The 18685-nt window shown below is 41.4% G+C and overlaps 1 protein-coding gene across 4 annotated transcripts in view; it reads right to left on the bottom strand.

The window, feature by feature from the left end:
• The window catches only part of PLCB1 (phospholipase C beta 1), a 400784-nt gene that overhangs the window by 6631 nt on the left and 375468 nt on the right, over positions 1 to 18685 (bottom strand). For 2 of the 4 annotated variants that reach the window (XM_027788413.2, XM_027788414.2), the window contains exon 32: positions 15871 to 15935. The exons of the other annotated variants lie outside the window; for them this stretch is intronic. In XM_027788413.2, the coding sequence (XP_027644214.1) occupies positions 15897 to 15935 (39 nt within the window). In that variant the 3' untranslated portion in view covers positions 15871 to 15896. The remainder of the gene's footprint in view (positions 1 to 15870; positions 15936 to 18685) is intronic. 4 annotated transcript variants of the gene reach the window in all.

The following is an 18685-nucleotide window of genomic DNA, read 5'->3' as shown; positions in this document are numbered from 1 at the left end:
TCCGTGTCCTTCTATTAGATGATGATAACCATGTCCTGTGGATTTACAGGGACATTACGGTTCATTCCTAATGGAAAGCTGCGCTCCCACTAGTAGCAGTAGTCATGTATGTCTTCTATTTCGCTCGCTGATGGCACGACAAGGTGCCATGTCAGTGTGTGTGTGTAAGTAAAAACCTCTCTGCACAACAAGCACCCCACCGGACTCCAGCCCAATGTGGCCTTACTGTTCAGTTTGCTGTCCCCTTGAGTTGCTTCCCATCACAAGTCCACCTACCCTGACCGCTCTGCTCTCTAGCTACTAAACAAGGTGACCTACAATTGCCTCTAGGATTTTGGCGCCAGCCAAAGGGGGAAAAACGAGACTGATGGTTAGACAGGCAGATCATTGTCTGGACCACTCTTCCCCTTAACACATAACAACCTTCTTCCTGCTGTTCTCTCACCATCTGCCCTCTTACAGATGCTCTGTCCCCTCTTCAACCCCCAACAAAAATTACTTAATGTCATCTCCATGTGGCTTTAGCATCCCACAAGGGGTTGGACACATTATTTCTTGTTCAGGTAAATCACACTCCCATGTACTTTCCTTACAGGCAATGAGTTAATACTTCAGAATTTGGAGCCATCACCAAGTGTTGGCAGTGGGGTCCCTGGGGACAGGTGAATGCATCAGGCACTCTTGCTGGCTGTGGCCAGAAGCTCTAACTCTTGAATTTATGTTTCTGTATACTTACCTTTTTTTTTTTTTTTTTTTTTCCCCAATAGTACTAGTTTAAAAACATCAGCTGATACTCACATAAGCCTTACAAAATCCGTATCAGTATTATTATCCTCAGCTGCCTCTAGTTTCAAAGACTATCCTCCATTCCATTTATATGATTGCATATCAAACTAGACATCCACCAGCGCAGGCTTGGAACAGGCTGTGGACCACTGGGCCACCAACTTGTCCTGCTCAAAACAACAGTAGATATGGCAAGGCTTTGGTTGCGACTGCCCTACCCTGTCAGCTACACCCCACAAGGGTTTCCACAGGGAAGCCCCTCTGACTTCAGCCAGCTGTTTAGGCGGTGTGGGTGACGGCGGGGCTTGGCTCATGCACTCTCGTGCCCTGGATGAACACCACCGTATCCTTTGAACCATGACTACAACCAACACAGCCCCTAGCTGTAGGGACAGAAATACATGAGTAAGCCCATGCCTTGCTGAGCAGAGCTCCTGGCAGCCAGCCAGCTGTCCAGCTGATCAGCTCACATTTTCTTTTAATTAAAAGGGCTCCTTGGCATCCTTGGCTACAATTGCTTTCCAAAAAGGGTCATCATTCAGAGAAAGGCCTCAGCAACCCTTCCTTGGAATGTGCGAGGGCAAAATGAACATGGTTGTTCAGCTTAAAGCAAGGAACATTTTTTTTTCCCTCAGAAAAGGAAATGGACAGTATTATTAAAATTATTTATAGCAGTTATACCTAGCTGTTATTATTAAAACTACCAAAATAAACATAGTATTAAAATAGTGGCCAGAACATTAAAAACAGTAACTGTGATCAATAATTACAGAAGCAGAAACTGTGGGTTCAGACTATCCTGATCAAGCCCCTGTAGACTTTTGCATACTTGCAATGTGATCTAATGAACTTATGTTTCTACCAAGAACAAAAATAAAACGATCACATGAAAAACGCAATGTGCTGCCAGCACAAGTTACCAGGAGAGCTTGAAGACAAGAGGTGGATACACAGCGGCTGATACGCAGCACCGCTTCCATCTGACCTCCCCCCCCCCTCACTTTGGCAGCTCAAGGGAAAGGGAAATTGGGGGGGAAACCATGTCCAACCCATCTCCCTTCCTGCCAGAGCAACACCTTTGAAGCTGTTAATGTGAACACTGCTGCTCTTTCCCATTGTACCTTAGAAGTGGCATTTCGGAAGTTAGTAACGAAAGTGTTTTCCAAACAATTTTCCCCTCTTTTCCTTCCCCATACAGCTTGAGATACTGCATGCTTGGTCTGCACAGCGGTGTGACCTCGTAGCATCATTCTCCTGATGTAAGATCCCATGCCAGCGGCATCTGATGCAAAATCAACCCACTTCCACATAGACTGGGAATCGTGCCAGTTCACATGTTTTTTTGAAACATATTTTCAACTCAAAAATGACAGAAAAGTCACTACTTAAAAAGCATTTAAACAATTAATCTTCAGGCAAAAATATTTTGAGAAAGTTATGTATGAAATACAACTACTTAGACATCTGGGTGAACAAGCCCCACCAAAATGCAACTTTTTTGAATAAAAAATCATTAACTCTGGCCATATTTGTTTTGATAAAGTTATTCCACTGCAAAAATTTGATATAACTCCAAATAAACTCTTTTAAGTAACAGATTTTCCATTCCACTTGCAAGTTTTCTGTAAGGCCAGTTTTGGAGTTTTGTGTTTATTTTCTCTCTCCTTTTAAATCTATCATATTTTGCATTATTCATAAATACTTTGTTTCCCTGATCACACTCTTTCTTTCACTGAATGATGCAGTGAATTATGAATGAAAAATAATCCAAATATCCTTGCTCAACAATCCAGGTAAAAAAATGCACTCTGAGGACTAAACAGTTTGGAATCTCCCAACAATCTCTGATGTTTCCAACAGCAAACCCTTTATTCTCAATTTTTAAAAAGATATTCAGAATTTTTGAATTCTGATTATAAATGTGAGAAATTTTTGAGTTGCATTATTTTCCCTTGAGGCAGAGGGCAGCAAAATATCAAAATAATTACTTTTTTTTTTATTTTTTGGTATTTGGTTATTGTGTTTATTCACCAGTTGAAATATGATACTAATTTGTATCCATAATTACTGTAGCACTACCCACATGCAGTATAATATTTAACTCCACATAAACAGTACCTGCTCTTTTTGTTTTACTGATGAGAAACTCAACTGCATTAATTGCTTCTGTGCAATTTCAGCAGAATGTATTTTGACAAGAGGCAATAACTGGTCACTCCATGATCCTTAACAAAAAGGGGACTGCAACCTCTAGAGGATATTTCTATTTAGTAAAGCTCCCATTTTCCTTTTCACATGTCATTGGAAATGTTTGTTTTGTTAACACCAGCAACACTGATCTTTTTGCTAGTCAGTGACAGCATATTGCAGCAGAAATACTGGTCTGAGATCGTGGCCCCTTTCTCACTCCTCCCTTGTTTCTCTAAATCTGCTAAAGCTCCAAATACTTATTTTTCTTCCCTCAAATGTTTGACCCATGTGCCTAAAGATAAGTTTGAATAGAGGATTCGGGGCTTTTAAGACTGCATCAGACAACAAATATGCATAATGTCAGCGACCTCAATTTAGCTTCCAAAATAGCACATAGGACTCCCAGATTAAGGGTACAGACAGCAAGCAAGCTGCTGTTCTGCTGCCTCTCATTTTCAGAGCTTACTTAATTAGAAAGCCATTCTGGAGGGATACAGCATTAAAAGACATATGAGCAGCAAGAATTGTTAAAAGCAGATGGAGGCTCGATAACAGGGAGCGAAATTGAGGAACAGAGCTCGGGGATCAAGTGATTTATAGGCAGCAATATTTGTTTAATTGGAAACAGTAGGAGTTTCTTCTGAAGGACCACGTTATTCCCTCCACTAAGCAGATTTCTGCTGGGAAAGCAAAGGAGTAACCATTGCTTAGTTGTCCTCATGCCTCGTGGCTGCAGTCCCTCTGCAGCATGCCGCATGCTACAGGGGGCCGCAGAAGATGGTGACTGGGAAATGCACATTCTGGGGAAGCTGTTTATCCAGGCCTGGGAAAGGAGTTAACAACTCTACGTGTGCAGAGAGCACCTAAATACTCTCTTTATCTTTTTCTCTCAGTGACTGCAAGCAAGGAACGTGCCACCTTGTTAAAATTTAGGCTTAACATAGCTACTAAAGGACAACATAGCTAAGCGTGAAACGAAACTATTCAGGTAGCTGAGGCTTTATCTCAAAAGATGCAGGAGAGTGGAATCATTAAAGAAAACCTAAGGGCACTCATTATCAGAAACGGCACAAGGAACGGCACTGCACTAGGTAAATAACAGCCAGTGCAGGATATGGCTTTACATCGACTGGAAAGCTCCCGTTAATGACTCCTGCCCTCAGACAAGGACATCTCAGTCTTGGTCCATGCCCATCACCACGTTTTCAAATAATGGTTACTTTTGAGACCATGAGAGACACAAGGGACACCAAACCCAGGACTTTCTCTCTGCCAGCCCCACACCACACCCTTCTTCTGCCAGATGAAGCTCCCCTAGTCCTTCGCACAAGGTCTAACACACCAAGCTGACCCTCCTGCCCCGCAAGGTCTCTGTGCTTTTCCTGAGCCCAGGAGCACTTGCTCAGGGGTAGATGTATTTTTGACTGATCCATTAGTTCCACCCCTGCCTTCCCATGTCAACAGGGTGCACCATCCAGATAGGCTCCTTCAAAAACTGTCCCAAGACGGTCTTGAAAAGAGCCTCGCTGTAACACCTGAAGCATTTCACAGGTCAAGGAGTCTAGAAACCTTACACTGTGTTATCTTCCCCAATTCATATATTCCCCCTTTGACTTCCCCTGTTATCTTCCAAGTTTCAGCTTTGTGTCTTTTCCTATCAAAGCACAAGCGATTTGCTCATGTCTCCCTAATGTGCAAGTCCCCATATAAATGAGTCCTCTAATATCTGCTGTCTCAAGGCATTAGCCTGTAACCTCAGGGCCTTCATCAGTCTGCGTCTCCACCTTTATTAACTGCAAACTCAATTAAACCAATGGGACTGTGAAGAAACCTGGGACCTGGGCTCCTACAATTTTAACACTCTCATAAAGAAACTCCTTTCTGTATAGTAAACCAACACCTATTCCAAGAGCTAATTAAAAAAGAAATGTTTGAGTGATAAGATGCCCATCAGTGTTGCCCAGGTTATACATGTATTATATATTACCTTTGCTGGAAACTTTTGAGTTGGAGAAGCTCCTTAGAGCTAAAGCCTAAACTGGTGATCTTTTCCTGCTGGCAGTTGTATTGTTAGTAGTAATTTCAGATCTCTTGCATTTTCTTTAAAGAGAGAGCTTTAAATCCTCTATGGGAGGGTTTTCTTCACAATTAAATTTTGTTTCCCATTTCTTCAAAAGTACAGCAGTTTATTCTCATGCAAAGCTGTGTTCTGTGCCTTGTAAGCTGTATACTTGGAATCACTCTTCTTTCTGATAACTATTTCGTGTAATTGTTTCCTTTTTGTGGATAAAATGCTTTCTCAAGCTGTCAAGCTTTTTTTGATGACTCCATAAATATGTGACCTATGCATCTCATTATGCATACGAATAAAGATAATTTGAGCTAGTATGAATGGGAGAAAAATCCCTTCTCTATGTGCATGTATAACATTTTAAGGCTAGATTCTGCTCTTTTTCATTATCACTGGAATAAGTTAGCTTCGCTGTAAGCAAAAGAATCTGCTCAGTTTCGATGCAATAAATGCAGAAAGTCTCAACTACCATCACATACTGCCCTTAGTTTATTGGGGTGGATCCAGGATAAGTAAATGTAGCGACACAGCTCAAATACAGCTTTTTAATTAGTCCTTTTATAAAGCACTGTCCATATTTTGGGTAAGGTCTTCAAAACAAACAACAACAAATCAGGGCATCTATTACCTTCTAACAAGTAATTTTTTTGCTACTTCCACGATGCCTCCAGGGCACCCTGTAAACAGGCAGCTGACTGTCCAACAGCACAGGCCTTGGAAGAGTAGCAGTATTGTAATTCTCAGCTCAAGAGGTCGTAACAGTCCCTTGGAAACTCCTTTTAAATGACATCTTGAGGTTATAACAGCAACAGTATATTCCAGAAATATTTCAAATCCCGGGAGGGCCGGAGAACACAGGGCTCTGAGAGCTGTGCAGCACCATGACAGCCAAGCAGGATGTCTCCAGGGGACCCTGGAATCTGCAGGGCCACTTTATGTACAGCGTGTTTTTCCCTAAAAGTGGTGGTGTCCCACAGAGCGAGAGATTCTGGCTATTTTTGAAAGAGGAGAGAGACAAGAAAAGAAAGCATCAGGTGCTGAAGGCCTCCTGTGTGAGGACTTGGGAGCTGATGAAGTACAGATCTGAAAAACATGTGGTGAAACCCACAGCACAGCTTTTGGATTCTTGCCTAAACTGAGCTCTGAATACAGTTTAACAATGTGTTTTTCAGTCTTTCACATCCACCTTGCTAATAGATATAGTGTTGCCTGTGTCTGAGTCTCGGCAGGACATCTCTAACAGGTCCCATCAGTACTGCAGAGAATTCCCGCCGAGCAGAGATTTCTTCTCAAATACGACAAAGAAAAGGAAATAAATAATCTATTTTCCTGTGTCTCTCTCTAGTGGCATCACTGTGCTACCCAATGGAAAAGGAACAGAGTCACGCTACGATTAAGTCTGGCACCTCCTTTCACTGCAATGCCCTGCTCTGCCCTTCCTACTCAGCCCAGACTCTCAAGCCTGTTGTGAGTAGTAAGAGCTCCTAACATACACAGGGGTCTGCCGATCTTGAGACAGCATGTTTCTTAAGGTACATGCTCACTATAATTTCCACGTCATTCATAATTGTCAGGGAACTGCAGAGAGGTTTAGAAGTAAGCCATCATTAGTTCAAAAAATAATCACACTGATAAAGCCTTACGCTGCACTTTGAAGTTTACCTTGCACTGACTATATCTCTTCACATCAGAAAGCCTCTGCAGGATGGAGCTTCACTGAAAAGTCTGCTTGGAAAATTACTGAGCAGTCAGTCCTTCTGTTAATATCCTGTTAAAAATGAATGTTTTTAAACTAGAAAGCAAGGACGCCATGAATAAAGATCAAAGCCTTAGAAGTTTCTTTGAAAATCTTTTCAAGTAGTTGCAGTTCTGTAATCCCTTGTAACAGCGAAGGCTATTCCAAAATATTTCCTAACTCATTAACAACGTGAATCACAGAATGGTTTGGGTTGGAAGGGACCTTAAAGATCATCTAGCTCCCACCCCACTGCCACGGGCAGGGACACCTGCCACCAGCCCAGGCTGCTCCCAGCCCCATCCAGCCTGGCCCTGAACGCTGCCAGGGATGGGGCAGCCACAGCTTCTCTGGGCAGCCTGTGCCGGTGCCTCACCACCCTCACAGTAAAGAATTTCTTCCTAATATCTAATCTAAATCTACACTTGTTCAGCTTAAAGCCATCACCCCTTGTCCTATCGCTACATGCCCCTTGTCAAAAGTCCCTCTCCAGCTTTCCTGAGGGTCCCTTCAGGTACTGGAAGCTGCCAGAGGGTCTGCCCGGAGCCTTCGCTTCTCCAGGTGAACCACCCCAACTCTCCCAGCCTGTCTCCATAGGAGAGGTGCTCCAGCCCGCTGATTATCTCCGTGGCCTCCTCTGGGCTCGCCCCAACATGAATCTGGCTTCCTCTTTACTACTAGCAGAGACGTGCTTTCTCCCCAAATGATGAAGCAATTTAGTCTGACCCATTATTTTCTAACATAACAAGCTAACAAAAAAGAAATCTATTTAGAACCTGGCAGAAGTTTAACAGCAGGGACAGAACTACTGTCCCTCATTTTCCATCTTCCAGAAATGATGGTTCAGTATTTTGTCCTTTGTACTTCCAAGTGTCAGGAAAGTTTTGAGGCCGAGTTTAGCAATGACAAAAAGTTGGGACTCTATTTAGATTTATATATTGGTATAATATGTATATACTATGTAATTATGAACATCAAATGAAGATGAATCATTTTTACTAAGGATACAGAGTCTAATACTGTTTATGGCTGCTCTGTGTTTATATATAGTATCTTTAATTTCTCTACTTCCACCATTATTTGATCCGTATATCTACCACTTCTCATTGTTTCATGCTGCATTACACAACACACTTATTTATTTTTTTTTTACTTGAGAAGCAAAATTAGTGTGGAATTTTAACTGTAACTCTTAAAAACTTTATAGCTTAATGTAAAAGCGGCACCGCCCAGAGGTTCAACCTAATTAAAAATAGCCTGAAGGTTTTTACTTCCTAATACTAGAATGAACTTAAAAGGATAAAAACCTTCTCTTCTTGTCTGTACTATTATTACTGGATTAAGCAGCACTATGCAATGAGAGGTTAATGGAGCCATCCTCATGATTAAGTTCAAGGGATTAATATTTCAGTTCAGTTGTTTTTTATTTAAACATCTTTTCCAAAGGTCATATTAGCACTGACTACTGCAAACTCAGGCAACTCTAATTATCCATCAAGTTTAAATGAACCATGCAGAAACCTTTATTTCAGTGACGTCCAGCAAGCATCCTGCGATGCAAAAACTGACATATAAGGTAACTTCATAAAGCCGGATAAACAGGGCAAAGCCCGTCCCACTGCTACGCCGAGCAGCTTGAACTCATGCCTGCTAAAGGGCATACCCAAAGCTTGCTGAAGTTTACAAGATGACAGGGATTGACTTTGATGGGTTTTGGATCTACAGTACTGACAACCATGTAAGTACAGGCACAAACTAACCAGGTCAAATGATGGAACTACTGGCACAAAATAACATGAAGCGCAGACTCCTTCCCCAACAGAGGTCTGAAGGTAATCTGACTCAAAATGGAGACGTGCAAAAATCATGTTTGGGAGGTTCAGGGTTCTCAACTGTCTTGTCTTAGCGATTTAAAGGAAACAGCACAGCACGGAAGAGTCTAGGAAACAGGATGCTGCTGCTTAAAATCCAAGCCTGCTTCAACAGACAGCTAGGATAACAGATTTCCACAGAGGGGGTCAGATGCCATTCTCGTGTCCAGACCTGACCACAAACAGGTTTCTGGGTTTCTGTTGAGCACCTGAGCTCCATGAAAAAGGGAAACAGCTGAAGGTGTTTTGCCCTCTTAATACTTATTATGGGTGAAGGACTACTACCCTGATCATGCTGCAGTCCAACAGCCAGCACAGATGCTGAGGTCAACTCTTCCCTAGCACAGTGGAATACGTCCAGTGAGCTATGGTGATAGAAAATGTGTGTGTCACAGTGCTTGCACATTGCAAGTCTGCACCATAGCATGCTTTTCATCTTGCCGTGCAGTGGAACATCTTAAAGTCCTCTTGAACAGACCTCTTAAAGATACTGCCAATAGCACTGCTGACTTTTGTGGTCAGACCTTCCTGTTGCCAGGAAAAGGGAGATGCAAATTCCCTAGAAGCCAGCAGAGACAGGAAAATAAGGGATACTACAACTTAAAACTACTTAGAGAATCAGTTCCTTTGGTATTTCCTTTCCTCACTGGTCTCAGTGGGCCACAGCAGGTGGATGTCGCACTGGGGCCTCCCTCCAGATCTCAAGCCTACTATAGGAAGAGTGAGCTCTTCTGCTGACATCAGCGTGTGCTGGATTTGGTCCCCAGCTTCTCTGCTTCTGAAGTCAATGCAGTTCATTGTTAGTTCACCAGAGATGAACTCACGGAACTTCACCAAGTCCTTTGTTTTTTTTTCCACTGAGAAGCATGCCATCAAAATGTATAATAAGATCTCCTTAGAGCTCCTATTTGTTTTTAATCTGATTTCATTTATGTGTATCACTATTGGTAGCTTCTATCTTTGAAAAGTTTGGTACCATGCAAAACCTTAGTAAGAAAAAAACCCACAACTGGCAGTAAAACAAAACCTCTTTCCATTATAAGAACTTATCTTTTTAATGCTCTGTCAGTGTTTTATTATTACTTTGGTACTTGACATCTTCCAAAAACATTAAAAAATTTTTGAGAGTTCTTACAACTTTACAGTGTATTCTCTGATGCCAATTCTGATCACGATCTAGTTGAAGATAAGTTTAATGAACACTAGAAAAATAAAAGCCTTTCATAAGTGATCAAGTTATTTGAAGAAGCAAAAGAATACTTTAAAAACATTGGCTGCTTGGTTTAAAGCTCTATTTAAAATATGTGTAGAGTACACATTTTTGTTGAGGATAAGAGACGTTTATCTTGAATTTGGGAGTATTCCAAATGATGGTAGACAAGTATCAGAAATGAGATTATTAACTTGCAAAAAAACCCTTTTAGAATGACAATACAATGACTATAAAATGTCATCATCTTTCCCCCATCTCATGGAAATGTGTTTAGAACTATAGAAATACAGACAGGCATTAAATTTAGTGATGGTGAGTGAATAATTAAGTCATCTGCTACTCTACATAACAGCAAAAAGATTATTCTCAGTTAGTTACAGAAGTTATTCCTAAAAATTTCTTATCACTGATGTTATTTAAACTTTCTTACATATCAATTAGTTTGAAATAATAAGTCTTTAGGCTATCCATTAATTGCAGCACTGTAGACACGATCTGTATTTAAAATTATGCAATGAAAATTAAGCCAAAGCACCAAGCTGTCTTGGCTAACAAAAAAGGTTTCCTCAGCCCTTCGGATAAAGAAGGAGAGATAATGGGGGCACGGAATTCACAGGAGAACTCCCTCAGTTTACTATTCTGTCTTGTCACATGTTAACACAGACTACTGGAGCTACAAGCTGTTATCCACGTGTTTAATTTGCAGTATTGCATTTTCAGTGCATTCATTTTCCGGTCGAACGGTATGACTGTTTTCAGACAAAAAAGAAAAGAACTCCAGTGATTAATGCAAAAGAAGGACAGCAACATATATAACCCGAAGGATAGCTGATTAAGAAGATTCTGCAACGGGATCATTTCCAAATGCAAGGTAAATGTGGATGGGAAATTTTAAATAGTTACTTCTTTAGAAGTTAGAGGGAGGCTGGTTGCAGAGGAACATCTGGTCTATACATCAGAGGAAGACACCATTCTTAGTTTCTCTCTCTCTCCTGCTGTTATGGCCCTAGGCTCTCAGAGAAGGCTTCAACCCACTCTTTTAAGCCTTGCTGTCTTTGCAGAACAGACCTTAGGACAACTGAATTTCTCTTGTCTGGTCATATTTTGCTTCACTGATACACTGAAACGACAATTTGGCATTTGTACCATTATAGATGGCTCATGCTGGCATCTGTCAGAGGCACACAGCATGGACTGCCACATCAGTCACGGCTGCTGCCTGCAGCCGCTTTCCTCAGTGGCACTGATGATGGGAAGTGAAGTGGAATTATTTTAAAAAGTGCAGCCATGAATTGATAGGTGGGTTTTTTCCCAAATCCTCTACACCTGCAGCATGAATGAAGAGTCAAATGTAACATTCAGATGATTCAAACAGATCATGGGAATGGTGTCTTCCTGCCATAGGAATTAGAAAGAAAGCAGCTGCAATACTCTGCGTTGAAAAGCATGCCTGACGGAGGTAATCATACCTGAGAGTGATGCTTCTTTAAAGTCAGGCAAACGGCAGCAGCTTGCTGTCAGTCTTCCCTGCATGCTATACCAGCAGGTACAGAGCTGTTCCACCTTACCGCCTCCTGTATCCTGCGCTGAATTGTGCTTTTAAATAAGAAAAGGCAGAGCATTGGGCAGCCAACTTTCTGTGTGTAATACAGCTCTTTTTTGCCTCAGACAATAGCGGCTTACACTTCTGTGCACAAAAAAAAGACGGCCCCTTTAACGTTCAGCCTATCCACTGTGAGATTTCCTGATGTCAGTATCCTGCACTTGATATGTGACTCTTTTAAAAGACACTAAAAATGTTCTCTATTATATGCATGTTTATTAAAAAAGTGCTCCTCATAATATTAATAAATGGTTATAGGAGAGACACAAGGGTGAATACCGAATCAATCCTCTTAAGACATGTCTATATGCTTGTGGATTCACGTACTCACAACACAGTGGAAAAAGGGAAAGCATATGATTATTTTTAAGTAAATCAAAATCATGACCTCATTGGTGTAAACACAGATTTTGTAGAAAAAATCATATTACTGAAATATACAAAAGACACAGCTCGTTCAGGGAGGACAGGTACAAAGAAGGTCTTTGCTGAGATACTCGTCAGACATCTTTATTCTTTTTCTGGCCACCAGCATATTGTAAGAGAGGGACCTGCTGAAAGTCTCTGGGTAATGAGGGAATTGGACATGAAAATGGACATTGTCATGGTGGGCACCTGTAACAGATGACCACACTGGGAAGACTGGGTGGTGAAGCTTACTTATGTGCCCAGAAAAATTTGCAAAAATGAATACAGCAGGGCACAGGATACATCAGTCCTTAGCTGGCAACATTCATATTTACAGTATGTACTCTCTGCTTTACTGGTGATTGGGTGGAAAAACAGGTACCTACATCACGTAAAAGATCTGGACCTGCGGGCAGGCTTACTGCTTTTTCACACTGTACCAATTCCTGCAGCAGCCAATAGAGAGGATCTTGGCCTATGTAAAATCCTCAAACATGGTTTATATCACTGAACTAAATCTACTTATGAGGGAGACGCAACCATTAAATGGCAACTGATATTACAAGAAATTAAGCCCAGTCTTAAAAAAACCCAACAAAACCAACCCCCAAAATCTTAAAAAGTAAAAAGTTAAGTAATAATTTAAAAAACTGAATTAATTTTCAACCAATTAGTATTTTCAAATGGGAGCCACAGTAGTGCCTGTCTGAATACAAATGGGAATGAAGGGTATTCCAGGCCAAAAGGAGACATTAACACTGTCGTGGAACTGGGAAGAAGGTACTGCAGAATTTATTCCATTATGTCATGGAGAGCATGAGCACCTGCTCAGAATTACAATGGTCCCCCGAGAAAAAGAGTGACAGTGAGTTATCGTTCCCAGGAGCTTCTACAATTTCCATGCTACTTTGCATTACAGGCTCATATATCTATCACACATCAACTCCAGCAGCATCCAAGCTGTGTGGTATAAGGTGTATTACTAAAAGAACAGAGAAAGATTTAATTGCTGCCAAGGCCGTCAATCCTATCAGGAATACTGAATCCTGAAACCCAATCTCTGCTTTGAAAACTGAACCTGCAGAATTTTCAGCAGAAAGGACCATTTTAAGGGTGCAAATACCACACTGAGATCTCACTGACCTACGTAACACCCTGTGGAACAAAACTGATCCAAACAGGCACTTCTAAGTGTACTAATATAAATAACCCAGTAAGGACCACAGATCAGCTACTGTCTACGCCAGGGGTCCTCAAACTTTTTACACAGGGGGCCGGCACACGGATGCAGTGGCAGGCAGTCATCTGCGGCTGCTTTGTTCCCCCCCAACCCCCGGCGGGGGGTTCTGTAAATACTGGGGGCCAGATTGAGGACCCTGGGGGGCTGTATCCAGCCCGCGGGCCGTAGTTTGAGGACCCCTGGTCTACACTAATAGTTTGTAGAAATACTAGCCTTCAGGATGAGCAGGTTGCGAAATAATTTGCCCTATGAGCTCCATGCCATATGTTCTATTCTTCTTCTCAGAGAATAGAGAGTTTCCTTCTAACTGCAGGAGCAACTGGATTTGCCCAGGTCCCTGCCATCGTCCCAAGATAACCTAATTTGACCCAGGCAGGTGATATGAGGTTGGCCTTGAATAGTTTAAAATGTGATGTATGATGAGAACAGAATTTAAACAAGTACTTCTGCTTTTTTTTAATGTTCACTGAGTTGTTTCAAGGCAGCCCAGCTCTATTCCTATCCTCCTGCTTTTCAAGAAAGGAAGACCAAACATCCCTCAGGAAGAGAAATCAATATTCTCGTGACACTTACACACAAACAACAAAGAAATCCCGGTTCCCTAGCGAGCAACTGCCAACTTAATTTTGCCATCTTCAGTAAGTCACTCTTCTGAATACTGTCTAGAGCCCATAATGAATATGTTGGCACCTTCTTCCTTCGCAAGTACTTTGCTCAGGAAATGTACACTTTTAGTTGCCTCCCTTGTGTCCAACAGGAGAACAACATTCATGAAATCTAGGCCCTGCCTAGCAGTTTCAATCTTTCACCTTACCACAATGATAATTAAATTATATTTAGAATTGTGTTATTTTTAACAAGTGTTTGAAAAAACCATCACTTATTTTGCAACGATAAAAACATTTAAATAAACTATAAGTATGTAATGATATGTATAGATACATGAAGAATATGTTCGTGTCCATGTGGGCAGAGACAGGTGATTCACAGCAAAAAAGCCTGACAAATCAAGTTATAGTCACGCTTTATCAGGCAAACTTATGTAGCATTTACCTTGCAGTAAAGTATAGAAGTCAATTTGTCTTGTGCAAGGCACAGATCAAATGTACAGAGTTGGTTCCTTCTTTCTTGCCAGTACATGTCCACAGAAGTACACATGGTAAGTACTTAAAAAAATAACAAACATAAAACCCTAGACAGGTTGATAAAGCAACTCACGGGGGAAAGCACAAGGAACCAGCACAGCAATGCTGAGTGCTCACAGCAAGTGTGCGCCTTCAGCACTGCTGAAGGTGAATCACTGCTAACACTGGTACCGGCACCACACAGACTAGAAGAGGAGTAGTCCCCAAATCTGAGCCTTGGTCGTCATTAGGAGGGACTATGAATTACAGAACAACTGGTAAGACCTTCTGCAGGATGGTGAAAAGCCACAGAAGGATGTTCCATAGCAAGGAGGAGCTGCAGCTCTCTTGAGAAGGCTCCTTTTACTCCCGCACACGTGTGTGAGTTGAGCCCGAGGACGCTGAAAAACAAACACTGCCTGCCTGGCAATTAACCAAAGTCCTTTGCAACCAGGTAACTGCAGCAGACAGGCAGGTTTTGTTACCAAATTCAGTCCTCACCGAGAAGCCACGGCGGTTCTCTCCTCAAAGACAAGCAAAGCATACTAAAGCATTCCAGAAGAAAGCAGCAGAAGGTGAAATATTAAATAAAAATACAAAGCAAGCAGGATTCACTGATTCAGTGACAAAGGTGTGTGGCTTATTGCTACCCCCTGGGCAGTGAAAACTCAAGATCTCCTGGCATGACTGTATTTACGGGAGGTTTCAGGAAGTTTGCTTATACATAATTGTGTCTGCTGATAGCAGAGATACCCCTGAAATAATGGTTCTTTCTATCAGCATGTTCTAATCATCAGCCCTTCTGTAAGCAGTGATAAAACCTCTTTTACTTTAACATACTTTCATCTTCCAGGCTTTGCCTGCCTTTCCCCAGTTGTCTGCTGTTCCCTTCCTCCTCCCTGAAAAACTCACTCCTTTACCTCTAAGCTTCCCCTTTAGGCTTGACTAATCCATTTTTACTGATTCACTTTCATAAATTCTTTCTCTTTGTCCCCCATTTTTCCCTCTTGCTTGATGCCCTGGTTAAACCTTTCTTTATCCCATACTCTGGTGTCCCAGATGACAAATCCTTAATTTATCTGCTTGGTAAGCTTAATCTTTAGACATACCCAGAATTCCTACCTTCAACACCTTTCCCCATCTCAGACCTCTACAGTCAGATGCTCTCAATTCCTACCCCCACATCCTCCCCTCATCAACCTTCTTTACCCCTTCAAAGAGACATTTCATAGTGCCTGGTTTTCTGATCTGAGAGTACTGCAGCTACTGTGAGCAGAGAACAAAGGATATTCTGATGACCCAAAGGGCTGTGGAAAGAAAGCTTGTATAATCATGCTTTTACACAGTCCCTGACCGCTGCACTGAGGTGGGGCAAAAGCAGCAATAAATAAAACAAGCAGGGAGACAATGGGGTGGGGAATGATTTGAATAAGCCACATTGCTTTCACGGGATAAAAAAGGATGCAATGGTCAGTGGCAGCTTATGTTATGCAGCTAGCAGATCGTAATTCTCAAAGATTTCAGAAGAACCACCAGGCAGTAAATCGTGGACGCTCCTGACTTAGTTTTGACATGTAAAAGGAAAACAACATTAGCATTACTAGATAAAAAGGGGAATGTTTCACTCACTTTCACTATAGTCTCATATTCCATTTCTACTTCTGTTTTTCCTCTACTTCTTGTTCTTCTATGCTCTTTAAAACAAAACCAAGGATCATTTCAATTTGATGTGATTAACAATTACTCTAAGCTGAAATGACATAATTCTGTGCATTACAGTAAAATAACATCTCTTTAATCTATGCACTTAATGAAAAACAAAAGAATACTTCATGCTTCTGTGTGCTGGCTCATTAATATTTGACTAGGTACACGTTAGTCAGAGAAACCAGTCTTTTTGTCACCACCTGTCACTCCATACTACAAGAGGATATATTTCAGCTGTGTTACGTGGGAGATCTGGGTTTAGTGAAAGTTGCAGCTTATGCACATTGCAAGAAGTGTCACTTTTTTTTCTGGGAAGGGGAAAGAAGCATGTCTCTGAAGGAAATGAGCATCAGCCATGCCACCTGAAGCATGTGCTTGAAAAAATACCTCTGGCCATTGCTGCAGGAAGGCCTCAGACTGCAGTCGTGCCTAATCCCACAAACTCAGTGCAGTCTGGATGGATGGAAAGCCTTCAAGGACATCATCGAGTGCTTACAAGAGTGGTGCTGCCCCTTCACCAGACAGCCTATTCCCTTTGAGTCAGTCTTGCACAGTGCCTGAGTGTGACCAGGTTTGAGACACGCTGCTGTTGGAGATGTTACTACAGTTCAGTCGCCTCTGTCCTGAGTTGGTGTTTCTCTCTGGGGCTGGAACTTCGGTTTGATAGTTCAAAAGAGTGGCAGGATTGTCAGATTGTCCCATCGACCTAGAAGACCCTGACGTGCTGCAGGCAGCTACTCAGAGCGGACTCGCTTGGATAGCTGTGGTTCCTCAAGCACCACTCTGAGCATCCTGAACTTAAAGTCTCTCTCTTGAAGAGGTCTAAGGTCTGGATCAGAGATGTCCTGAAGATAATCCAGCAGCAATCAAAAAGACCCAGGTTTTTTAGTCTGTGCAGTTACAAGAAGGTGGCTTCAAAATTATAGCCAGGAACTGAAAAAAATGGGCCAGCTTTTGGTTCTTGCCAAGTGTGGTCCTTAAATAACATTGCCGTGCCACTTTCAAGTGGCTGCAGTATGTGTCATTCCCTGTTGTGTTAGATTATTGTGGTAACTGTCTTGTTTTACTCTAAAATAAGTGTTATTTCAGTATCAAGGGATTTACCGCTTCATATGGATAGTAACTGCATTATTATATTGGTGAACTTTGTTCTGCTGGAAGAAGTTAAATCACAGCTCTTTTATGATACAGTTGGTATCACTAAAGTCTTGACACTTCCCACATCATACCCTTCACACTCTATCACGCAGTCACATTGTATTTACATCGCCCAGGAGCCAGAGCTGTAATGGCATCCCATGTAATATGGTGATACTAGGTGGGAGTCAGTCATGGAATAACTGCATGCAAGTTCACTGCGGTAAACTGTGTTTTGTCTTAGCTGTCAGGTTTGTTACAAATGAAATTGAAAACTGAAACCTTTAAAAAGAAACAGAAATAGACAATAGCACAAAATAAAGTTTCTCATTTAATATTTAAAGACTAAATAGCTTCATAACCGAAGTAGTACTTTTAAAATTTGTTACAAAACATTTCCTCTCAAAGCATTTTCTTAAATTGAATATAATTATTGAGTCACTTCCTTAGTAATGGGTGAAGAAGCAGAACAATACATCTGAGCACTGTGTCCTCATTTTGCTTTCATGCAGATTCATAAATGCCTTCTAATTGAGTCAAAATGGCAGGCAAAAAAATATAATTAGCTAACAATGTGGCTGCATTTGACTGAAATTCTGTGTGAGGGAACTTATGCCACCTTCTTATATTGTGAGCAACAAATAAATTAAACCATTTTATTTATTTTCTCCTTGAATTCTTTCTCACCTTGGTAGCAGTGGGCTGTAAAGCTACTGCGTTAACACTTACACAAATGGTGTTTTAAGATACATGTTGGGTATAAGATGGTCACGAAATGGGGTGCTAGTGATTGTGGTAGCTTGCACCATTTTGGCATGCAAAACAAATCTAAAATATTAGCTGAGGAAGCAGAAGGTGACAGTTTGTAGCAGAAAAAAATGTAGCAGCAAGAATGTGAAATGTAAAGTGAAAAAAGAAAGCTACTTTGTTTTGCTTAGTTCCTTATCACTTTTCCTGATGCACTTCATTTTTCTGTCCCTTTGATCTATACGCTTCACTGGTTTTGTGTTCCCACTGACAGGCAAATCAGATTAAGTGCCTTACTTAAAATTGGCAATTTTTACAAAATCACATATATGTTTGTAGCACACAAACATTTTGTTACTGTGGATGTTGGCCTACTTACTTCAACGAGGCTTGTAACTACTGAAGGCGGCAGGTTAAGGTTTGATTAGAAATTCCCTTAAAACCAGTCTTGGAAAACGTTACTAAGCACCCTCTTGTTAAATTCCTTCATTTGTGCAACTTTAATATTTTTCCTTACTTTTGGCACTGTTTTTAGCCAGCCTCCCTATTAAAGAACACATCTTGGTTTCTGAAACTGTGTGTCTACTTTGCATGCAGGTGACTGCAGGTATGTATTGGCTCGTGCTCACATGCCAGGATTTGAGTGTGCAAGTAGGCACACAGCTGCCAAGGCACAGGTTTTACCTACCTGGAGGATGAACATCAGGCCCAAAATAAGTAAACATTTCAAAAAAAGAAACATCCAAAACCTGATAACACCCCCCCCCCCCCCCCATGTAATCAAACTGAGGATCTTCCCTTTGATTATTTATCAAAACACAGTCCACTGAAAGTAACAGAGATATCTGGATAG

This window comes from Falco peregrinus, chromosome 11, assembly GCF_023634155.1.
Source record: "Falco peregrinus isolate bFalPer1 chromosome 11, bFalPer1.pri, whole genome shotgun sequence".
Classification (NCBI taxonomy): Eukaryota; Metazoa; Chordata; class Aves; order Falconiformes; family Falconidae; genus Falco; species Falco peregrinus.
This window is presented reverse-complemented; position numbering and strand designations above follow the sequence as displayed.